Source organism: Anopheles funestus, chromosome 3RL (assembly GCF_943734845.2).
Source record: "Anopheles funestus chromosome 3RL, idAnoFuneDA-416_04, whole genome shotgun sequence".
Lineage (NCBI taxonomy): Eukaryota > Metazoa > Arthropoda > Insecta > Diptera > Culicidae > Anopheles > Anopheles funestus.
The window spans coordinates 69823209-69848268 of NC_064599.1; the positions used below are offsets into that span (position 1 = coordinate 69823209).

Genomic DNA, 25060 nt, shown 5'->3' on the forward strand with positions numbered 1-25060 from the left:
GGTGCCATCTATCGTCCACAGGTAGAAGATTGGCGATCCGTTGGATACCGACCGAGTTATAGACAAAACTTGGGGCAAAAATGAGGAAAATTTTACATTTTATCAAACAGGGTAAGGAACTTGGTTTCTCGAATAACTTCTCTCACAGACATCTGAGGGCATAGCTGTACAAGAAGAAAATGTAGCCATTGGTGCCATCTATCGTCCACAGGTAGAAGATTGGCGATCCGTTGGATACCGACCGAGTTATAGACAAAACTTGGGGCAAAAATGAGGAAAATTTTACATTTTATCAAACAGGGTAAGGAACTTGTTTTCTCGAATAACTTCTGGCACAGACATCTGAGGGCATGGCCGTCCAAGAAGAAAATGTAGCCATTGGTGGCATCTATCGACCACCGGTTGAATATTGGCGATCCGTTGGATACCGACCGAGTTATGGACAAAATTTGGTGCAAAAATGAGGAAAATTTTACATTTTCTCAAACAGGGTAAGGAACTTGGTTTCTCGAATAACTTCTGGCACAGACATCTGAGGGCATGGCCGTCCAAGAAGAAAATGTAGCCATTGGTGGCATCTATCGACCACAGGTTAAAGATTGGCGATCCGTTGGATACCGACCGAGTTATAGACAAAACTTGGGGCAAAAATGAGCCTTAGTAAATTTTTATTTTTTTGAATATTTTGATTTTTTTATTATTTTTCACTCTTTTTTTTATTTAAAGCATTATTTGAGTGAAAAGAAACACATTGCAACCTATTGGCATTAAAATAAATCAATTTCATTTTTTTTTGCAAAATTTCTCAAAAAAAACGTAAGGGGTAAGCCTTATGAAATTTTCGAGTGAAAAATTTTTTTGAAATTTTTTTCTGATTTTTTATTCTTTTTTTAATTTAAAGCATTATATGAGTGAAAAGAAACTTATTGCAACAAATTCGCAATAAAATATATCACATTTGAAAATTTTGCTGAATTGCTCAAAAATGAGGAAAATTTTACATTTTATCAAACAGGGTAAGGAACTTGTTTTCTCGAATAACTTCTGGCACAGACATCTGAGGGCATGGCCGTCCAAGAAGAAAATGTAGCCATTGGTGCCATCTATCGACCACAGGTTAAAGATTGGCGATCCGTTGGATACCGACCGAGATATAGAAAAAATTTGGTGCAAAAATGAGGAAAATTTTACATTTTCTCAAACAGGGTAAGGAACTTGGTTTCTCGCATAACTTCTGGCACAGACATCTGAGAGCGTGGCCGTCCAAGAAGAAAATGTAGCCATTGGTGCCATCTATCGACCACAGGTTACAGATTGGCGATTCGTTGGATACCGACCGAGTTATAGACAAAATTTGGTGCAAAAATGAGGAAAATTTTACATTTTATCAAACAGGGTAAGGAACTTGGTTTCTCGAATAACTTCTGGCACAGACATCTGAGGGCATGGCCGTCCAAGAAAAAAATGTAGCCATTGGTGCCATCTATCGACCACAAGTTAAAGATTGGCGATCCGTTGGTTACCGACCGAGTTATAGACAAAATTTGGTGCAAAAATGAGGAAAATTTTACATTTTATCAAACAGGGTAAGGAGCTTGGTTTCTCGAATAACTTCTGGCACATACATGTGAGGGCATGGCCGTCCAAGAAGAAAATGTAGCCATTGGTGCCATCTATCGACCACAGGTTAAAGATTGGCGATCCGTTGGATACCGACCGAGTTATAGAAAAAATTTGGTGCAAAAATGAGGAAAATTTTACATTTTCTCAAACAGGGTAAGGAACTTGGTTTCTCGAATAACTTCTGGCACAGACATCTGAGGGCATGGCCGTCCAAGAAGAAAATGTAGCCATTGGTGCCATCTATCGACCACAGATGAAAGATTGGCGATCCGTTGGATACCGACCGAGTTATAGACAAAACTTGGGGCAAAAATGAGCCTTAGTAAATTTTTATTTTTTTGAATATTTTGATTTTTTTTATTATTTTTCACTCTTTTTTTTTATTTAAAGCATTATTTGAGTGAAAAGAAACACATTGCAACCTATTGGCATTAAAATAAATCAATTTCAATTTTTTTGCAAAATTTCTCAAAAAAACGTAAGGGGTAAGCCTTATGAAATTTTCGAGTGAAAAATTTTTTTGAAATTTTTTTCTGATTTTTTATTCTTTTTTTAATTTAAAGCATTATATGATTGAAAAGAAACTTATTGCAACAAATTCGCAATAAAATATATCACATTTGAAAATTTTGCTGAATTGCTCAAAAATGAGGAAAATTTTACATTTTATCAAACAGGGTAAGGAACTTGTTTTCTCGAATAACTTCTGGCACAGACATCTGAGGGCATGGCCGTCCAAGAAGAAAATGTAGCCATTGGTGCCATCTATCGACCACAGGTGAAAGATTGGCGATCCGTTGGATACCGACCGAGTTATAGACAAAACTTGGGGCAAAAATGAGCCTTAGTAAATTTTTATTTTTTTGAATATTTTGATTTTTTTATTATTTTTCACTCTTGTTTTTATTTAAAGCATTATTTGAGTGAAAAGAAACACATTGAAACCTATTGGCATTAAAATAAATCAATTTCAATTTTTTTGCAAAATTTCTCAAAAAAACGTAAGGGGTAAGCCTTATGAAATTTTCGAGTGAAAAATTTTTTTGAAATTTTTTTCTGATTTTTTATTCTTTTCTTAATTTAAAGCATTATATGATTGAAAAGAAACTTATTGCAACAAATTCGCAATAAAATATATCACATTTGAAAATTTTGCTGAATTGCTCAAAAATGAGGAAAATTTTACATTTTATCAAACAGGGTAAGGAACTTGTTTTCTCGAATAACTTCTGGCACAGACATCTGAGGGCATGGCCTTCCAAGAAGAAAATGTAGCCATTGGTGCCATCTATCGACCACAGGTTAAAGATTGGCGATCCGTTGGATACCGACCGAGTTATAGTCAAAACTTGGGGCAAAAATGAGGAAAATTTTACATTTTCTCAAACAGGGTAAGGAACTTGGTTTCTCGAATAACTTCTGACACAGACATCTGAGGGCATAGCTGTACAAGAAGAAAATGTAGTCATTGGTGCCATCTATCGTCCACAGGTAGAAGATTGGCGATCCGTTGGATACCGACCGAGTTATAGACAAAACTTGGGGCAAAAATGAGGAAAATTTTACATTTTCTCAAACAGGGTAAGGAACTTGGTTTCTCGAATAACTTCTGGCACAGACATCTGAGGGCATGGCCGTCCAAGAAGAAAATGTAGCCATTGGTGCCATCTATCGACCACAGGTGAAAGATTGGCGATCCGTTGGATACCGACCGAGTTATAGACAAAACTTGGGGCAAAAATGAGCCTTAGTAAATTTTTATTTTTTTGAATATTTTGATTTTTTTATAATTTTTCACTCTTTTTTTTATTTAAAGCATTATTTGAGTGAAAAGAAACACATTGCAACCTATTGGCATTAAAATAAATCAATTTCATTTTTTTTGCAAAATTTCTCAAAAAAAACGTAAGGGGTAAGCCTTATGAAATTTTCGAGTGAAAAATTTTTTTGAAATTTTTTTCTGATTTTTTATTCTTTTTTTAATTTAAAGCATTATATGATTGAAAAGAAACTTATTGCAACAAATTCGCAATAAAATATATCACATTTGAAAATTTTGCTGAATTGCTCAAAAATGAGGAAAATTTTACATTTTATCAAACAGGGTAAGGAACTTGTTTTCTCGAATAACTTCTGGCACAGACATCTGAGGGCATGGCCGTCCAAGAAGAAAATGTAGCCATTGGTGCCATCTATCGACCACAGGTTAAAGATTGGCGATCCGTTGGATACCGACCGAGTTATAGGCAAAATTTGGTGCAAAAATGAGGAAAATTTTACATTTTCTCAAACAGGGTAAGGAACTTGGTTTCTCGAATAACTTCTGGCACAGACATCTGAGGGCATGGCCGTCCAAGAAGAAAATGTAGCCATTGGTGCCATCTATCGACCACAGGTTAAAGATTGGCGATCCGTTGGATACCGACCGAGTTATAGACAAAACTTGGGGCAAAAATGAGCCTTAGTAAATTTTTATTTTTTTGAATATTTTGATTTTTTTATTATTTTTCACTCTTTTTTTTATTTAAAGCATTATTTGAGTGAAAAGAAACACATTGCAACCTATTGGCATTAAAATAAATCAATTTCATTTTTTTTGCAAAATTTCTCAAAAAAAACGTAAGGGGTAAGCCTTATGAAATTTTCGAGTAAAAATTTTTTTGAAATTTTTTTCTGATTTTTTATTCTGTTTTTAATTTAAAGCATTATTTGAGTGTAAAGAAACTTATTGCAACAAATTCGCAATAAAATATATCACATTTAAAAATTTTGCTGAATTGCTCAAAAATGAGGAAAATTTTACATTTTATCAAACAGGGTAGGAACTTGGTTTCTCGAATAACTTCTAGCACAGACATCTGAGGGCAAAGCCGTCCAAGAAGAAAATGTAGCCATTGGTGCCATCTATCGTCCACAGGTTAAAGATTGGCGATTCGTTGTATATCGACCGAGTTATAGACAAAATTTGGTGCAAAAATGAGGAAAATTTTACATTTCCTCAAACAGGTTAAGGAACTTGGATTTTCGAATAACTTCTGGCACATACATCTGAGGGCATGGCCGTCCAAGAAGAAAATGTAGCCATTGGTGCCATCTATCGACCACAGGTTAAAGATTGGCGATCCGTTGGATACCGACCGAGTTATAGACAAAATTTGGTGCAAAAATGAGGAAAATTTTACATTTTCTCAAACAGGGTAAGGAACTTGGTTTCTCGAATAACTTCTGGCACAGACATCTGAGAGCGTGGCCGTCCAAGAAGAAAATGTAGCCATTGGTGCCATCTATCGACCACAGGTTAAAAATTGGCGATCCGTTGGATACCGACCGAGTTATAGACAAAATTTGGTGCAAAAATGAGGAAAATTTTACATTCTATCAAACAGGGTAAGGAGCTTGGTTTCTCGAATAACTTCTGGCACAGACATCTGAGGGCATAGCCGTCCAAGAAGAAAATGTAGCCATTGGTGCCATCTATCGTCCACAGGTTAAAGATTGGCGATCCGTTGGATACCGACCGAGTTATAGGCAAAATTTGGCGCAAAAATGAGGAAAATTTTACATTTTATCAAACAGGGTAAGGAACTTGTTTTCTCGAATAACTTCTGGCACAGACATCTGAGGGCATGGCCGTCCAAGAAGAAAATGTAGCCATTGGTGCCATCTATCGACCACAGGTTAAAGATTGGCGATCCGTTGGATACCGACCGAGTTATGGACAAAATTTGGTGCAAAAATGAGGAAAATTTTACATTTTCTCAAACAGGGTAAGGAACTTGGTTTCTCGAATAACTTCTGGCACAGACATCTGAGGGCATGGCCGTCCAAGAAGAAAATGTAGCCATTGGTGCCATCTATCGACCACAGGTTAAAGATTGGCGATTCGTTGGATACCGACCGAGTTATAGACAAAACTTGGTGCAAAAATGAGTCTTAGTAAATTTTTATTTTTTTGAATATTTTGATTTTTTTTATTATTTTTCACTCTTTTTTTTATTTAAAGCATTATTTGAGTGAAAAGAAACACATTGCAACCTATTGGCATTAAAATAAATCAATTTCATTTTTTTTGCAAAATTTCTCAAAAAAAACGTAAGGGGTAAGCCTTATGAAATTTTCGAGTGAAAAATTTTTTTGAAATTTTTTTCTGATTTTTTATTCTTTTTTTAATTTAAAGCATTATTTGAATGAAAAGAAACTTATTGCAACAAATTCGCAATAAAATATATCACATTTGAAAATTTTGCTGAATTGCTCAAAAATGAGGAAAATTTTACATTTTATCAAACAGGGTAAGGAACTTGGTTTCTCGAATAACTTCTGGCACAGACATCTGAGGGCATGGCCGTCCAAGAAGAAAATGTAGCCATTGGTGCCATCTATCGATCACAGGTTAAAGATTGGCGATCCGTTGGATACCGACCGAGTTATAGACAAAATTTGGTGCAAAAATGAGGAAAATTTTACATTTTCTCAAACAGGGTAAGGAACTTGGTTTCTCGCATAACTTCTGGCACAGACATCTGAGAGCGTGGCCGTCCAAGAAGAAAATGTAGCCATTGGTGCCATCTATCGACCACAGGTTAAAGATTGGCGATCCGTTGGATACCGAACGAGTTATAGACAAAACTTGGGGCAAAAATGAGCCTTAGTAAATTTTTATTTTTTTGATTTTTTTATTATTTTTCACTCTTTTTTTTATTTAAAGCATTATTTGAGTGAAAAGAAACACATTGCAACCTATTGGCATTAAAATAAATCAATTTCATTTTTTTTGCAAAATTTCTCAAAAAAAACGTAAGGGTTAAGCCTTATGAAATTTTCGAGTGAAAAATTTTTTTGAAATTTTTTTCTGATTTTTTATTCTTTTTTTAATTTAAAGCATTATATGAGTGAAAAGAAACTTATTGCAACAAATTTGCAATAAAATATATCACATTTGAAAATTTTGCTGAATTGCTCAAAAATGAGGAAAATTTTACATTTTATCAAACAGGGTAAGGAACTTGCTTTTTCGAATAACTTCTGGCACAGACATCTGAGGGCATGGCCGTCCAAGAAGAAAATGTAGCCATTGGTGCCATCTATCGACCACAGGTTAAAGATTGGCGATCCGTTGGATACCGACCGAGTTATAGCCAAAACTTGGCGCAAAAATGAGGAAAATTTTACATTTTATCAAACAGGGTAAGGAACTTGGTTTCTCGAATAACTGCTGGCACAGACATCTGAGGGCATGGCCGTCCAAGAAGAAAATGTAGCCATTGGTGCCATCTATCGACCACAGGTTAAAGATTGGCGATTCGTTGGATACCGACCGAGTTATAGCCAAAACTTGGCGCAAAAATGAGGAAAATTTTACATTTTATCAAACAGGGTAAGGAACTTGGTTTCTCGAATAACTGCTGGCACAGACATCTGAGGGCATGGCCGTCCAAGAAGAAAATGTAGCCATTGGTGCCATCTATCGATCACAGGTTAAAGATTGGCGATTCGTTGGATACCGACCGAGTTATAGACAAAACTTGGGGCAAAAATGAGTCTTAGTAAATTTTTATTTTTTTGAATATTTTGATTTTTTTTATTATTTTTCACTCTTTTTTTTATTTAAAGCATTATTTGAGTGAAAAGAAACACATTGCAACCTATTGGCATTAAAATAAATCAATTTCATTTTTTTTGCAAAATTTCTCAAAAAAAACGTAAGGGGTAAGCCTTATGAAATTTTCGAGTGAAAAATTTTTTTGAAATTTTGTTCTGATTTTTTATTCTTTTTTTAATTTAAAGCATTATATGAGTGAAAAGAAACTTATTGCAAAAAATTTGCAATAAAATATATCACATTTGAAAATTTTGCTGAATTGCTCAAAAATGAGGAAAATTTTACATTTTATCAAACAGGGTAAGGAACTTGGTTTCTCGAATAACTTCTGGCACAGACATCTGAGAGCGTGGCCGTCCAAGAAGAAAATGTAGCCATTGGTGCCATCTATCGACCACAGGTTAAAGATTGGCGATCCGTTGGATACCGAACGAGTTATAGACAAAACTTGGGGCAAAAATGAGCCTTAGTAAATTTTTATTTTTTTGATTTTTTTATTATTTTTCACTCTTTTTTTTATTTAAAGCATTATTTGAGTGAAAAGAAACACATTGCAACCTATTGGCATTAAAATAAATCAATTTCATTTTTTTTGCAAAATTTCTCAAAAAAAACGTAAGGGGTAAGCCTTATGAAATTTTCGAGTGAAAAATTTTTTTGAAATTTTTTTCTGATTTTTTATTCTTTTTTTAATTTAAAGCATTATATGAGTGAAAAGAAACTTATTGCAACAAATTTGCAATAAAATATATCACATTTGAAAATTTTGCTGAATTGCTCAAAAATGAGGAAAATTTTACATTTTATCAAACAGGGTAAGGAACTTGCTTTTTCGAATAACTTCTGGCACAGACATCTGAGGGCATGGCCGTCCAAGAAGAAAATGTAGCCATTGGTGCCATCTATCGACCACAGGTTAAAGATTGGCGATCCGTTGGATACCGACCGAGTTATAGCCAAAACTTGGCGCAAAAATGAGGAAAATTTTACATTTTATCAAACAGGGTAAGGAACTTGGTTTCTCGAATAACTGCTGGCACAGACATCTGAGGGCATGGCCGTCCAAGAAGAAAATGTAGCCATTGGTGCCATCTATCGACCACAGGTTAAAGATTGGCGATCCGTTGGATACCGACCGAGTTATAGCCAAAACTTGGCGCAAAAATGAGGAAAATTTTACATTTTATCAAACAGGGTAAGGAACTTGGTTTCTCGAATAACTGCTGGCACAGACATCTGAGGGCATGGCCGTCCAAGAAGAAAATGTAGCCATTGGTGCCATCTATCGATCACAGGTTAAAGATTGGCGATTCGTTGGATACCGACCGAGTTATAGCCAAAACTTGGCGCAAAAATGAGGAAAATTTTACATTTTATCAAACAGGGTAAGGAACTTGGTTTCTCGAATAACTGCTGGCACAGACATCTGAGGGCATGGCCGTCCAAGAAGAAAATGTAGCCATTGGTGCCATCTATCGATCACAGGTTAAAGATTGGCGATCCGTTGGATACCGACCGAGTTATAGCCAAAACTTGGCGCAAAAATGAGGAAAATTTTACATTTTATCAAACAGGGTAAGGAACTTGGTTTCTCGAATAACTGCTGGCACAGACATCTGAGGGCATGGCCGTCCAAGAAGAAAATGTAGCCATTGGTGCCATCTATCGACCACAGGTTAAAGATTGGCGATCCGTTGGATACCGACCGAGTTATAGCCAAAACTTGGCGCAAAAATGAGGAAAATTTTACATTTTATCAAACAGGGTAAGGAACTTGGTTTCTCGAATAACTGCTGGCACAGACATCTGAGGGCATGGCCGTCCAAGAAGAAAATGTAGCCATTGGTGCCATCTATCGATCACAGGTTAAAGATTGGCGATTCGTTGGATACCGACCGAGTTATAGACAAAACTTGGGGCAAAAATGAGTCTTAGTAAATTTTTATTTTTTTGAATATTTTGATTTTTTTTATTATTTTTCACTCTTTTTTTTATTTAAAGCATTATTTGAGTGAAAAGAAACACATTGCAACCTATTGGCATTAAAATAAATCAATTTCATTTTTTTTGCAAAATTTCTCAAAAAAAACGTAAGGGGTAAGCCTTATGAAATTTTCGAGTGAAAAATTTTTTTGAAATTTTTTTCTGATTTTTTATTCTTTTTTTAATTTAAAGCATTATTTGAATGAAAAGAAACTTATTGCAACAAATTCGCAATAAAATATATCACATTTGAAAATTTTGCTGAATTGCTCAAAAATGAGGAAAATTTTACATTTTATCAAACAGGGTAAGGAACTTGGTTTCTCGAATAACTTCTGGCACAGACATCTGAGGGCATGGCCGTCCAAGAAGAAAATGTAGCCATTGGTGCCATCTATCGATCACAGGTTAAAGATTGGCGATCCGTTGGATACCGACCGAGTTATAGACAAAATTTGGTGCAAAAATGAGGAAAATTTTACATTTTCTCAAACAGGGTAAGGAACTTGGTTTCTCGCATAACTTCTGGCACAGACATCTGAGAGCGTGGCCGTCCAAGAAGAAAATGTAGCCATTGGTGCCATCTATCGACCACAGGTTAAAGATTGGCGATCCGTTGGATACCGAACGAGTTATAGACAAAACTTGGGGCAAAAATGAGCCTTAGTAAATTTTTATTTTTTTGATTTTTTTATTATTTTTCACTCTTTTTTTTATTTAAAGCATTATTTGAGTGAAAAGAAACACATTGCAACCTATTGGCATTAAAATAAATCAATTTCATTTTTTTTGCAAAATTTCTCAAAAAAAACGTAAGGGGTAAGCCTTATGAAATTTTCGAGTGAAAAATTTTTTTGAAATTTTTTTCTGATTTTTTATTCTTTTTTTAATTTAAAGCATTATATGAGTGAAAAGAAACTTATTGCAACAAATTTGCAATAAAATATATCACATTTGAAAATTTTGCTGAATTGCTCAAAAATGAGGAAAATTTTACATTTTATCAAACAGGGTAAGGAACTTGCTTTTTCGAATAACTTCTGGCACAGACATCTGAGGGCATGGCCGTCCAAGAAGAAAATGTAGCCATTGGTGCCATCTATCGACCACAGGTTAAAGATTGGCGATCCGTTGGATACCGACCGAGTTATAGCCAAAACTTGGCGCAAAAATGAGGAAAATTTTACATTTTATCAAACAGGGTAAGGAACTTGGTTTCTCGAATAACTGCTGGCACAGACATCTGAGGGCATGACCGTCCAAGAAGAAAATGTAGCCATTGGTGCCATCTATCGATCACAGGTTAAAGATTGGCGATCCGTTGGATACCGACCGAGTTATAGACAAAATTTGGTGCAAAAATGAGGAAAATTTTACATTTTCTCAAACAGGGTAAGGAACTTGGTTTCTCGCATAACTTCTGGCACAGACATCTGAGAGCGTGGCCGTCCAAGAAGAAAATGTAGCCATTGATGCCATCTATCGACCACAGGTTAAAGATTGGCGATCCGTTGGATACCGAACGAGTTATAGACAAAACTTGGGGCAAAAATGAGCCTTAGTAAATTTTTATTTTTTTGATTTTTTTGATTTTTTTATTATTTTTCACTCTTTTTTTTATTTAAAGCATTATTTGAGTGAAAAGAAACACATTGCAACCTATTGGCATTAAAATAAATCAATTTCATTTTTTTTGCAAAATTTCTCAAAAAAAACGTTAGGGGTAAGCCTTATGAAATTTTCGAGTGAAAAATTTTTTTGAAATTTTTTTCTGATTTTTTATTCTTTTTTTAATTTAAAGCATTATATGAGTGAAAAGAAACTTATTGCAACAAATTTGCAATAAAATATATCACATTTGAAAATTTTGCTGAATTGCTCAAAAATGAGGAAAATTTTACATTTTATCAAACAGGGTAAGGAACTTGCTTTTTCGAATAACTTCTGGCACAGACATCTGAGGGCATGGCCGTCCAAGAAGAAAATGTAGCCATTGGTGCCATCTATCGACCACAGGTTAAAGATTGGCGATCCGTTGGATACCGACCGAGTTATAGCCAAAACTTGGCGCAAAAATGAGGAAAATTTTACATTTTATCAAACAGGGTAAGGAACTTGGTTTCTCGAATAACTGCTGGCACAGACATCTGAGGACATGGCCGTCCAAGAAGAAAATGTAGCCATTGGTGCCATCTATCGACCACAGGTTGAAGATTGGCGATCCGTTGGATACCGACCGAGTTATAGCCAAAACTTGGTGCAAAAATGAGGAAAATGTTACATTTTATCAAACAGGGTAAGGAACTTGGTTTCTCGAATAACTTCTGGCACAGACATCTGAGGGCATGGCCGTCCAAGAAGAAAATGTAGCCATTGGTGCCATCTATCGACCACAGGTGAAAGATTGGCGATCCGTTGGATACCGACCGAGTTATAGACAAAAATTGGGGCAAAAATGAGCCTTAGTAAATTTTTATTTTTTTGAATATTTTGATTTTTTTATTATTTTTCACTTTTGTTTTTATTTAAAGCATTATTTGAGTGAAAAGAAACACATTGCAACCAATTGGCATTAAAATAAATCAATTTCATTTTTTTTGCAAAATTTCTCAAAAAAAACGTAAGGGGTAAGCCTTATGAAATTTTCGAGTGAAATTTTTTTTTGAAATTTTTTTCTGATTTTTTATTCTTTTTTTAATTTAAAGCATTATATGAGTGAAAAGAAACTTATTGCAACAAATTCGCAATAAAATATATCACATTTGAAAATTTTGCTGAATTGCTCAAAAATGAGGAAAATTTTACATTTTATCAAACAGGGTAAGGAACTTGGTTTCTCGAATAACTGCTGGCACAGACATCTGAGGGCATGACCGTCCAAGAAGAAAATGTAGCCATTGGTGCCATCTATCGATCACAGGTTAAAGATTGGCGATCCGTTGGATACCGACCGAGTTATAGACAAAATTTGGTGCAAAAATGAGGAAAATTTTACATTTTCTCAAACAGGGTAAGGAACTTGGTTTCTCGAATAACTGCTGGCACAGACATCTGAGGACATGGCCGTCCAAGCAGAAAATGTAGCCATTGGTGCCATCTATCGACCACAGGTTAAAGATTGGCGATCCGTTGGATACCGACCGAGTTATAGCCAAAATTTGGTGCAAAAATGAGGAAAATTTTACATTTTCTCAAACAGGGTAAGGAACTTGGTTTCTCGAATAACTTCTGGCACAGACATCTGAGGGCATGGCCGTCCAAGAAGAAAATGTAGCCATTGGTGCCATCTATCGACCACAGGTTAAAGATTGGCGATCCGTTGGATACCGACCGAGTTATAGACAAAACTTGGGGCAAAAATGAGCCTTAGTAAATTTTTATTTTTTTGAATATTTTGATTTTTTTATTATTTTTCACTCTTTTTTTTATTTAAAGCATTATTTGAGTGAAAAGAAACACATTGCAACCTATTGGCATTAAAATAAATCAATTTCATTTTTTTTGCAAAATTTCTCAAAAAAAACGTAAGGGGTAAGCCTTATGAAATTTTCGAGTGAAAAATTTTTTTGAAATTTTTTTCTGATTTTTTATTCTTTTTTTAATTTAAAGCATTATATGAGTGAAAAGAAACTTATTGCAACAAATTTGCAATAAAATATATCACATTTGAAAATTTTGCTGAATTGCTCAAAAATGAGGAAAATTTTACATTTTATCAAACAGGGTAAGGAACTTGCTTTTTCGAATAACTTCTGGCACAGACATCTGAGGGCAAAGCCGTCCAAGAAGAAAATGTAGCCATTGGTGCCATCTATCGTCCACAGGTTAAAGATTGGCGATTCGTTGGATATCGACCGAGTTATAGACAAAATTTGGTGCAAAAATGAGGAAAATTTTACATTTTCTCAAACAGGGTAAGGAACTTGGTTTCTCGAATAACTTCTGGCACAGACATCTGAGAGCGTGGCCGTCCAAGAAGAAAATGTAGCCATTGGTGCCATCTATCGACCACAGGTTAAAGATTGGCGATCCGTTGGATACCGACCGAGTTATAGACAAAACTTGGGGCAAAAATGAGGAAAATTTTACATTTTCTCAAACAGGGTAAGGAACTTGGTTTCTCGAATAACTTCTGGCACAGACATCTGAGGGCATGGCCGTCCAAGAAGAAAATGTAGCCATTGGTGCCATCTATCGACCACAGGTTAAAGATTGGCGATCCGTTGGATACCGACCGAGTTATAGGCAAAATTTGGTGCAAAAATGAGGAAAATTTTACATTTTCTCAAACAGGGTAAGGAACTTGGTTTCTCGAATAACTTCTGGCACAGACATCTGAGGGCATGGCCGTCCAAGAAGAAAATGTAGCCATTGGTGCCATCTATCGACCACAGGTTAAAGATTGGCGATCCGTTGGATACCGACCGAGTTATAGACAAAACTTGGGGCAAAAATGAGCCTTAGTAAATTTTTATTTTTTTGAATATTTTGATTTTTTTATTATTTTTCACTCTTTTTTTTATTTAAAGCATTATTTGAGTGAAAAGAAACACATTGCAACCTATTGGCATTAAAATAAATCAATTTCATTTTTTTTGCAAAATTTCTCAAAAAAAACGTAAGGGGTAAGCCTTATGAAATTTTCGAGTAAAAATTTTTTTGAAATTTTTTTCTGATTTTTTATTCTGTTTTTAATTTAAAGCATTATTTGAGTGTAAAGAAACTTATTGCAACAAATTCGCAATAAAATATATCACATTTAAAAATTTTGCTGAATTGCTCAAAAATGAGGAAAATTTTACATTTTATCAAACAGGGTAGGAACTTGGTTTCTCGAATAACTTCTAGCACAGACATCTGAGGGCAAAGCCGTCCAAGAAGAAAATGTAGCCATTGGTGCCATCTATCGTCCACAGGTTAAAGATTGGCGATTCGTTGGATATCGACCGAGTTATAGACAAAATTTGGTGCAAAAATGAGGAAAATTTTACATTTTCTCAAACAGGGTAAGGAACTTGGTTTCTCGAATAACTTCTGGCACAGACATCTGAGAGCGTGGCCGTCCAAGAAGAAAATGTAGCCATTGGTGCCATCTATCGACCACAGGTTAAAAATTGGCGATCCGTTGGATACCGACCGAGTTATAGACAAAACTTGGTGCAAAAATGAGGAAAATTTTACATTCTATCAAACAGGGTAAGGAGCTTGGTTTCTCGAATAACTTCTGGCACAGACATCTGAGGGCATAGCCGTCCAAGAAGAAAATGTAGCCATTGGTGCCATCTATCGTCCACATGTTAAAGATTGGCGATCCGTTGGATACCGACCGAGTTATAGGCAAAATTTGGTGCAAAAATGAGGAAAATTTTACATTTTATCAAACAGAGTAAGGAACTTGTTTTCTCGAATAACTTCTGGCACAGACATCTGAGGGCATGGCCGTCCAAGAAGAAAATGTAGCCATTGGTGCCATCTATCGACCACAGGTTAAAGATTGGCGATCCGTTGGATACCGACCGAGTTATGGACAAAATTTGGTGCAAAAATGAGGAAAATTTTACATTTTCTCAAACAGGGTAAGGAACTTGGTTTCTCGAATAACTTCTGGCACAGACATCTGAGGGCATGGCCGTCCAAGAAGAAAATGTAGCCATTGGTGCCATCTATCGACCACAGGTTAAAGATTGGCGATTCGTTGGATACCGACCGAGTTATAGACAAAACTTGGGGCAAAAATGAGCCTTAGTAAATTTTTATTTTTTTGAATATTTTGATTTTTTTTATTATTTTTCACTCTTTTTTTATTTAAAGCATTATTTGAGTGAAAAGAAACACATTGCAACCTATTGGCATTAAAATAAATCAATTTCATTTTTTTTGCAAAATTTCTCAAAAAAAACGTAAGGGGTAAGCCTTATGAAATTTTCGAGTGAAAAATTTTTTTGAAATTTTTTTCTGATTTTTTATTCTTTTTTTAATTTAAAGCATTATTTGAATGAAAAGAAACTTATTGCAACAAATTCGCAATAAAATATATCACATTTGAAAATTTTGCTGAATTGCTCAAAAATGAGGAAAATTTTACATTTTATCAAACAGGGTAAGGAACTTGGTTTCTCGAATAACTTCTGGCACAGACATCTGAGGGCATGGCCGTCCAAGAAGAAAATGTAGCCATTGGTGCCATCTATCGATCACAGGTTAAAGATTGGCGATCCGTTGGATACCGACCGAGTTATAGACAAAATTTGGTGCAAAAATGAGGAAATTTTTACATTTTCTCAAACAGGGTAAGGAACTTGGTTTCTCGCATAACTTCTGGCACAGACATCTGAGAGCGTGGCCGTCCAAGAAGAAAATGTAGCCATTGGTGCCATCTATCGACCACAGGTTAAAGATTGGCGATCCGTTGGATACCGAACGAGTTATAGACAAAACTTGGGGCAAAAATGAGCCTTAGTAAATTTTTATTTTTTTGATTTTTTTATTATTTTTCACTCTTTTTTTTATTTAAAGCATTATTTGAGTGAAAAGAAACACATTGCAACCTATTGGCATTAAAATAAATCAATTTCATTTTTTTTGCAAAATTTCTCAAAAAAAACGTAAGGGGTAAGCCTTATGAAATTTTCGAGTGAAAAATTTTTTTGAAATTTTTTTCTGATTTTTTATTCTTTTTTTAATTTAAAGCATTATATGAGTGTAAAGAAACTTATTGCAACAAATTCGCAATAAAATATATCACATTTAAAAATTTTGCTGAATTGCTCAAAAATGAGGAAAATTTTACATTTTATCAAACAGGGTAAGGAACTTGCTTTTTCGAATAACTTCTGGCACAGACATCTGAGGGCATGGCCGTCCAAGAAGAAAATGTAGCCATTGGTGCCATCTATCGACCACAGGTTAAAGATTGGCGATCCGTTGGATACCGACCGAGTTATAGCCAAAACTTGGCGCAAAAATGAGGAAAATTTTACATTTTATCAAACAGGGTAAGGAACTTGGTTTCTCGAATAACTGCTGGCACAGACATCTGAGGGCATGGCCGTCCAAGAAGAAAATGTAGCCATTGGTGCCATCTATCGATCACAGGTTAAAGATTGGCGATCCGTTGGATACCGACCGAGTTATAGACAAAATTTGGTGCAAAAATGAGGAAAATTTTACATTTTCTCAAACAGGGTAAGGAACTTGGTTTCTCGCATAACTTCTGGCACAGACATCTGAGAGCGTGGCCGTCCAAGAAGAAAATGTAGCCATTGGTGCCATCTATCGACCACAGGTTGAAGATTGGCGATCCGTTGGATACCGACCGAGTTATAGACAAAACTTGGGGCAAAAATGAGCCTTAGTAAATTTTTATTTTTTTGATTTTTTTGATTTTTTTATTATTTTTCACTCTTTTTTTTATTTAAAGCATTATTTGAGTGAAAAGAAACACATTGCAACCAATTGGCATTAAAATAAATCAATTTATTTTTTTTTGCAAAATTTCCAAAAAAAACGTAAGGGGTAAGCCTTATGAAATTTTCGAGTGGAAATTTTTTTTGAAATTTTGTTCTGATTTTTTATTCTTTTTTTAATTTAAAGCATTATTTGAGTGAAAAGAATCTTAATGTAACAAATTCGCAATAAAATATATCACATTCGAAAATTTTGCTGAATTGCTCAAAAATGAGGAAAATTTTACATTTTATCAAACAGGGTAAGGAACTTGGTTTCTCGAATAACTTCTGGCACAGACATCTGAGGGCATGGCCGTCCGAGAAGAAAATGTAGCCATTGGTGCCATCTATCGACCACAGGTTGAAGATTGGCGATCCGTTGGATACCGACCGAGTTATAGGCAAAACTTGGTGCAAAAATGAGGAAAATTTTACATTTTATCAAACAGGGTAAGGAACTTGGTTTCTCGAATAACTTCTGGCACAGACATCTGAGGGCATGGCCGTCCAAGAAGAAAATGTAGCCATTGGTGCCATCTATCGACCACAGGTTAAAGATTGGCGATCCGTTGGATTCCGACCGAGTTATAGCCAAAATTTGGTGCAAAAATGAGTCTTAGTAATTTTTTATTTTTTTGAATATTTTGATTTTTTTTATTATTTTTCACTCTTTTTTTTATTTAAAGCATTATTTGAGTGAAAAGAAACACATTGCAACCTATTGGCATTAAAATAAATCAATTTCAATTTTTTTGCAAAATTTCTCAAAAAAACGTAAGGGGTAAGCCTTATGAAATTTTCGAGTGAAAAATTTTTTTGAAATTTTTTTCTGATTTTTTATTCTTTTTTTAATTTAAAGCATTATATGATTGAAAAGAAACTTATTGCAACAAATTCGCAATAAAATATATCACATTTGAAAATTTTGCTGAATTGCTCAAAAATGAGGAAAATTTTACATTTTATCAAACAGGGTAAGGAACTTGTTTTCTCGAATAACTTCTGGCACAGACATCTGAGGGCATGGCCGTCCAAGAAGAAAATGTAGCCATTGGTGCCATCTATCGACCACAGGTGAAAGATTGGCGATCCGTTGGATACCGACAGAGTTATAGACAAAACTTGGGGCAAAAATGAGCCTTAGTAAATTTTTATTTTTTTGAATATTTTGATTTTTTTATTATTTTTCACTCTTGTTTTTATTTAAAGCATTATTTGAGTGAAAAGAAACACATTGCAACCTATTGGCATTAAAATAAATCAATTTCAATTTTTTTGCAAAATTTCTCAAAAAACGTAAGGGGTAAGCCTTATGAAATTTTCGAGTGAAAAATTTTTTTGAAATTTTTTTCTGATTTTTTATTCTTTTTTTAATTTAAAGCATTATATGATTGAAAAGAAACTTATTGCAACAAATTCGCAATAAAATATATCACATTTGAAAATTTTGCTGAATTGCTCAAAAATGAGGAAAATTTTACATTTTATCAAACAGGGTAAGGAACTTGTTTTCTCGAATAACTTCTGGCACAGACATCTGAGGGCATGGCCGTCCAAGAAGAAAATGTAGCCATTGGTGCCATCTATCGACCACAGGTTAAAGATTGGCGATTCGTTGGATACCGACCGAGTTATAGCCAAAATTTGGTGCAAAAATGAGTCTTAGTAATTTTTTATTTTTTTTGATTTTTTTGATTTTTTTTATTATTTTTCACTCTTTTTTTTATTTAAAGCATTATTTGAGTGAAAAGAAACACAATGGAACCAATTGGCATTAAAATAAATCAATTTTATTTTTTTTTGCAAAATTTTAAAAAAAAAACGTAAGGGGTAAGCCTTATGAAATTTTCGAGTGGAAATTTTTTTTGAAATTTTGTTCTGATTTTTTATTCTTTTTTTAATTTAAAGCATTATTTGAGTGAAAAGAATCTTAATGTAACAAATTCGCAATAAAATATATCACATTCGAAAATTTTGCTGAATTGCTCAAAAATGAGGAAAATTTTACATTTTATCAAACAGGGTAAGGAACTTGTTTTCTCGAATAACTTCTGGCACAGACATCTGAGGGCATGGCCGTCCAAGAAGAAAATGTAGCCATTGGTGCCATCTATCGACCACAGGTTAAAGATTGGCGATCCGTTGGATACCGACCGAGTTATAGCCAAAATTTGGTGCAAAAATGAGTCTTAGTAATTTTTTATTTTTTTGATTTTTTTGATTTTTTTTATTATTTTTCACTCTTTTTTTTATTTAAAGCATTATTTGAGTGAAAAGAAACACAATGCAACCAATTGGCATTAAAATAAATCAATTTTATTTTTTTTTGCAAAATTTTTAAAAAAAAACGTAAGGGGTAAGCCTTATGAAATTTTCGAGTGGAAATTTTTTTTGAAATTTTGTTCTGATTTTTTATTCTTTTTTTAATTTAAAGCATTATTTGAGTGAAAAGAATCTTAATGTAACAAATTCGCAATAAAATATATCACATTTGAAAATTTTGCTGAATTGCTCAAAAATGAGGAAAATTTTACATTTTATCAAACAGGGTAAGGAACTTGGTTTCTCGAATAACTTCTGGCACAGACATCTGAGGGCATGGCCGTCCGAGAAGAAAATGTAGCCATTGGTACCTTCTATCGACCACAGGTTAAAGATTGGTGATCCGTTGGATACCGACCGAGTTATAGGCAAAACTTGGTGCAAAAATGAGGAAAATTTTACATTTTATCAAACAGGGTAAGGAACTTGGTTCCTCGAATAACTTCTGGCACAGACATCTGAGGGCATGGCCGTCCAAGAAGAAAATGTAGCCATTGGTGCCATCTATCGACCACAGGTTAAAGATTGGCGATCCGTTGGATACCGACCGAGTTATAGCCAAAATTTGGTGCAAAAATGAGCCTTAGGAAACTTCAACTAAGTCGCATTAAAATAAATCAATTTAAAAAAGTTTGTTAAATTTCCTAAAAAAAAAGCTAAGGCCTTAGGAGATTTATGCCGAGGTTTTTTATGACTTTGAAATGAGTCATTAAGCGAGCTGACTCGTAATAAGGACTCATTAACTCTGAGTTAACTCACTAAAAAGAGTTATTATTCTCATCTCTAGTTTGGTCGTGCGATTACAATAGTCGTGCGACTGAGCTGTGCCACCAGCCTAAATAAATGTACACCACTGTAGCTACTACTGTCACAAACGCCAAAATCCACATGTATTTTGACAGCTTAAAGCCATGGCCACAGGTCTAAAGTTGTTAGTTTATCAGAAAACATAATTCTACTAAATCTTACTCCGTATAAGTCCACTTGGAAATTAGTTAAATTCATTAAAAATTATGTTAACTTTTGTAGAAATACAAAACAAATGACAATAAGAGTAAAGCGAAAAAATACATCTCCTCCGATGTGCTGTTTACTGTCTTTTGACACATCTGAAGCAAGCAGAATGTGCGCCCATCTGGCCACGGCTTGCATTGTTTCGTTTTGCAACATTTTCTGCTGTTTATCACACAACGACGAGCGTTTCAATCGTAAGTTTTTTCGCGTCTCCGTTTTTAGTTTTGTGGCTAATTATTTACTGCGAACGGTTGCAATTTGCAAAACTTATTCGTTTCTCAAGCGAATGAAACGAAATTTGCATTGCAAACGGGGCACGGTATCGCGATGTAGCGCCTGTGTTGTGGCCTCGTAATTCGATTAGTGTGTTTCGATTTATACTAGCGCTTAGTCGCGTAAACTACAGATACTTTTTGGGACAGTTTTATCAATGAATGTAGTTCAAAAAGTTCAGTTTTGCTTACGGAAAAGTGGTTTGCATTTGATGCGTGGACACTTTTAAAGGTTGGCTTTTGCTGCTGCTTCGAAGTGCCAAGCGTCGTGCAAAAACAAACACAAATCACAACGGGGAAGGTTTGCTTGTTTTGCATCGGTTTCCATCCCACCATCATCACCACCACCACCACCACTGCCACCTTTATCATCGTTATCGTCTCCTTTTCATTCCATACCACGGGTGGGTTTACGTTTTACGCGACATTGCAGCAGTTGCGTGCTGATGCGGTGTGGTACAGCATCTTGTGTTTGGGGTGTGATAGCGCGCGTGTGAGAGATCGGAACCGGCAGTGTAACCTTTTTTCCCTTGGTGGAAATTGTGTCAGGCAGATAGAGGAAGAAGAAAACAACAACAAAAACATACACACATTACACCACGTCGCAATAATCGCAAAAGAAACCAGAACACACCGCCGTGAAGGCCACACACACGGGCGGGGATTAGTGAAAAGATTAATCCGGCCTTAAAGGAGCCTTTTTTCCAAGTGTCTGCCAGTGTTGTGATAAAAGAAAAAATCGAACGCATAATTATATAATTTTTGAGGTTTCGTGTAAATTAGGTCCGTCAGGAAGGCAGAAGTGTATCAGTCGGCGTGAACGTGGCATTTAATACGCCCGAGAAGCGGTTGCAACCGGGAGTGTAACGTTGAATTTTACACCGCAACGACGGCGACACCATCCGCACTAGCAGACGGCAATGATCAACCCGGTGGAAGCCCTTGCCAGTGTGAGCGGTGCATCGGTACCCGCAATCCGGCTCATTCTTTCCGTCCTTCTCGGTAAGTCTCGCGTATGCGGTCCACATGCGTATATATCGAATCGGGCCACTATTGACCATTAATGCCCCTTCCATTAATCGTACGCAGCGCGCGCGTTACAAATGCCTCCGGTTACGAAAACGATTTCGATCAGCATGATATAACCGTTGGCTGAAGGAGGCTTATGCCATGCATGCGGCGCTGCATATGGCCATTGCTGCAAGCATTGCGAATCGAAATACACATGCATGCAAAAAGGGTCCTCTAGCTAAGCCTAGCCACCCCGACCGCCCATCCTCGCCACTCGCGCGTATCGATTGAATAAGGGGCCTATGGCGGTGTTTGAGGGCAGAGGGAGATGGCGCATTATATTTTTAGCCGATTTATATTTAACATCTGCTAACATTTCATTTTTCTTTCTCTCGTTTTTGTTACCTACGTGCCACTTTCGCCATGTTTTCACTCACGCGGGACCCGGAACCCCGTACGGTGTGTGGTGACCGGCGAATCCCTACAATATCATCATGGCCTTACAACGCAGCCTACCCGATCGGTGCGCTCTATCGACAGCTCAAGGGTGGTTCGACGCTACGAAATCTCTACATTGCCTTTACCGGCCTATCGATCGTGGTGTTTAACTATGGGACCGATATCTATCACAGCTTGCTGGCCGTTGCGGTTACCTTCCTGTGTAATGCCTTCCTCGGCAAAACGGCACTGCTGGTACCGGTGAGCTTCTCCTATCACATGGGATATTTGTTAATTGGTAAGCAGCAGAAAAGCAAACGGTACTCTACCAGAACGATCCGCGATCTAATGTGTTTCCTTTTTGTAGGCTATTATTACACGACAAGCGATACGTACGATATCAAATGGACGATGCCACACTGTGTGCTGGTGCTGCGTTTGATCGGTCTTGCATTCGATCTGTCCGACAGCAGAAAGAAGGAAGCGGATGGTAAACCGGATGCCAAATGTATACCCGCACCGTCACTGCTGGAACTCGTCGCATTTACCTACTTTCCGGCCACCGTACTCGTTGGGCCACAGTTTAGCTTTCTGCGCTATCAACGCTTCATATCCGGTGCGTACGAACCGCACACACAGAACGCACCGGCGTACGCGATGAAGAAATTTCTCCAGGGTGTGTTCTATCTCGTGGTGAACCAGGTCGGTACACAGTACGTATCCGATGCGTACCTACTATCGGACGAGTACGCACAGGAAACGCTATTCATGAAACACATCTATCTCGGTGCCTGGGGACGGATAACGCTCTACAAATACATCTCGATCTGGTTGCTCGCGGAAGGTGCTGCTGTTATTTATGGTGCGAATTAACTATTTTGCGGGGAAACGGGGAAAGACCTATTTAGCCGTAGGATGTTAATCGATTTTTTCTTCTTCACCGCCACAGGTCTCACGTACATTGATGCGAAACCGGGCGAACGGGAGTACTGTTCGGATGAGCTGTCGGGCTGCAGTAACATCAAGGTGGGCGTATTTGAAAATACCAGCAAGTACGGACACTACGTTGAGTCGTTTAACGTGCAGACCAACACGTGGGTTGCCAACTACGTGTACAAGCGTTTGCGCTTCCTCAACAATCGCATGCTGTCGCATCTTGGTGCGTTGTTCTTCCTTGCAGTTTGGCACGGTTTCCACAGCGGCTACTACATTACATTCCTGCTAGAGTTTATGGTTATCCGAATGGAGAAAGAGGTACGTATGCCAAAAATTTGATCCATTTTAGCACTAAAAGATTTGGATGAATCTTAATCCGATTCATGGATCTGAATTAGAGATGAGAATACTCACTCTTTTCAGAGAGTGGAACCAGAGTGAATGGGTGGTTTTAAGGATTTGAAACTTTTACTCACTCATTTGAGAGTCATAAAAATATTACTCTAAACTGATCATTTAATTACTTCTTGGCGTTTTTACTCACTCACTATCTCTCTCTCTCTCTGCCGACTAATGACTCACTCTTTTGCGTTTCAACTCACGCAATACATAAGAGTGAGTAAGTTTAACCCAAACATAAATGACATTTCATAAATTGTAAAATATGTTTTGTTTGAATTAAATATGGTTATGTGAGTGAGTGAGTAACAACCCCAAGGAGTGAGTCATTAGTCGGCACAGAGAGTGAGTGAGTAAAAACGTAAAGGAATAAGTAAAAGAGTCATAAAAACTCCTTATGCTGAGTTGAAACCATAAACTCTTTTGCACGATTAAACTCACTCACTCACTTTTACTCAGTGTGCACATCTCTAATCTGAATGAATCTTTCAACTCCAAAACGAATGACTCTGATTCTCTGTTACGAAGATTCGCGCTTTGTTGAAACTTTGTAAATCTTTTGAGAGTTGAATCATGATTCGAATGACTCTTTACACAAAGATTCACATGAATGACCACTTCTTCTTTACTTACTTATACTGAATTCTTCATCTTCAGGTCGAGCCAATTTTTGCCAAAAGCGAAAAGCTACAGCAACTGCTGCAACAGCAACCACTCCTGCGGGCACTCGTATTCGTCGGGCTCAAGTATTACACGATCGTGTGGGCTGGCTGGTGTCTTGTGCCGTTCGTATTTTTGAGCTTCCACAAATGGTGGCACATCTACACGGTTGTACGCTTCTCCGGCTTTATCCTGTTCGTCAGTGGTAACATCTTCCTAGCCCCGCTGTTGCGTGCCGTCCTGCCTCGATCCTCGCCCACGGCAAAACCAACAGCTTCAACGACTCAGACAGCTGCTGCTGGTAGTCCGCCGGAAGCAAAGAAAGACAATTAAACGATTCTCCTCGAGTGAAGCCCGTAAAAACGTAGCGTTTCTCGAAGGATGAATTCAGCCTAAAACACACACACACACTTTGCCTAGCACTAACGTACTTCTAAGGGCGCGACAGTTGTTTGCGCGATCGACGTGAGATCTCGTTTTTAAAACCTGCGCTGTGTTTTGCGCGTTGGGTCGTCAAGTTAATTCCTTCCGGAACTATATTTCATTCAACTTTATTAAACAACGCAATTTGCAATTACAGCGAACGGTGTGTGCTAGAACGAAGCGACTACCAAATAACAAAACAAAAGTATATTCGAAGCCATCCTCTCTTGCACGTTACAATATGCGTAGTAAACAAAAAAACACACATAACGAGTTATTTCGCCGACATGGACAAACACACACACAATTGCTCTTATTTGGGCGTAACGGCCTTATTAAAACTTATGCGTACCTCGTAGCCGTATAGTGGTTATGGTCGTACCAGACCGACACGACATTGTGGTCGTACCAGATTAGATTCGATCCCCCCGCAAACCTGGGTGTTACGCCAAACGTTACACACGATATTGTGGGATAACTCCTCGACATATACACACACATAAACATAACGCACTAGAGCCTAATATAAATGCGATCATACTGTTGCTTTACCAGATCATACTAGGCTAATCTCTGCGGCTTCCCGATAAGACACATTATACATTGATATGGCGAACGTTGTTATGTCACCCGTCAACTGTCGGAGATACTGCTTGAAAGCTCCTCTTTAAACACACACAAAACTACTATTCCTCTATCCTAATCTACCGATTTGCCTCGTTATTATCTTCCAGAGGGTGTCGCAGTCAAAAGACAAAAGACGTACCGAAACGAAATATATAAAAAAAAGAAAACAATGCAAATATTTACCCCCATTTTCCAGAGCGAACTATTTAGCCACTTTTCCGGTTTGTTCGCAAAACCAGCTCAAGTATGGTGAGGTAGACAGGCAGAAGCACCCGAATTAATTTTCCTAGTTGGTGAGGTTA

General features: G+C 36.7%; 1 protein-coding gene and 1 long non-coding RNA gene across 7 annotated transcripts; both read left to right on the forward strand.

Moving 5' to 3' along the window:
- Positions 1–1126: 1126 nt before the first annotated feature.
- Positions 1127–18392, forward strand: LOC125771228 (uncharacterized). Of its 3 annotated transcripts, XR_007419285.1 has the most exons (6): positions 4611–5110; positions 6721–6910; positions 8141–9090; positions 11415–11604; positions 12319–13032; positions 17017–18392. It is a non-coding gene; the product is annotated as an uncharacterized LOC125771228 (long non-coding RNA). The 3 variants fall into 3 exon arrangements; XR_007419284.1 differs by lacking the exons at positions 4611–5110; positions 6721–6910 and adding an exon at positions 1127–1306 and having other exon boundaries at positions 7626–9090; XR_007419283.1 differs by lacking the exon at positions 4611–5110 and having other exon boundaries at positions 6412–6910.
- A 1671-nt stretch (positions 18393–20063) lies between these two features.
- Positions 20064–24832, forward strand: LOC125771227 (lysophospholipid acyltransferase 5). 4 transcript variants are annotated; one of them, XM_049441623.1, is made up of 6 exons: positions 20064–20186; positions 21048–21266; positions 21787–22011; positions 22081–22575; positions 22663–22967; positions 23706–24832. In XM_049441623.1, the coding sequence occupies exons 2-6, from the start codon at positions 21185–21187 to the stop codon at positions 24039–24041; spliced, it is 1443 nt and encodes a 480-aa protein (XP_049297580.1). In that variant the 5' UTR covers positions 20064–20186; positions 21048–21184; the 3' UTR covers positions 24042–24832. The 4 variants fall into 4 exon arrangements, with proteins under 4 accessions (XP_049297580.1, XP_049297579.1, XP_049297581.1 ...); XM_049441622.1 differs by having other exon boundaries at positions 20092–20186; positions 20698–21266; XM_049441624.1 differs by having other exon boundaries at positions 20099–20186; positions 21032–21266.
- The last annotated feature ends 228 nt before the right edge of the window (positions 24833–25060 follow it).

What these genes read in the sequence shown, in the direction of transcription:
- LOC125771227 (XM_049441623.1), top strand. Translation starts at nt 21,185, where the DNA reads ATGATCAACCCGGTGGAAGCCCTTGCCAGTGTGAGCGGTGCATCGGTA. An exon ending in CATGGGATATTTGTTAATTG is followed by an intron (nt 22,012 to 22,080) that starts GTAAGCAGCAGA and finishes TCCTTTTTGTAG; the next exon opens with GCTATTATTACACGACAAGC. An exon ending in AGGTGCTGCTGTTATTTATG is followed by an intron (nt 22,576 to 22,662) that starts GTGCGAATTAAC and finishes TCACCGCCACAG; the next exon opens with GTCTCACGTACATTGATGCG.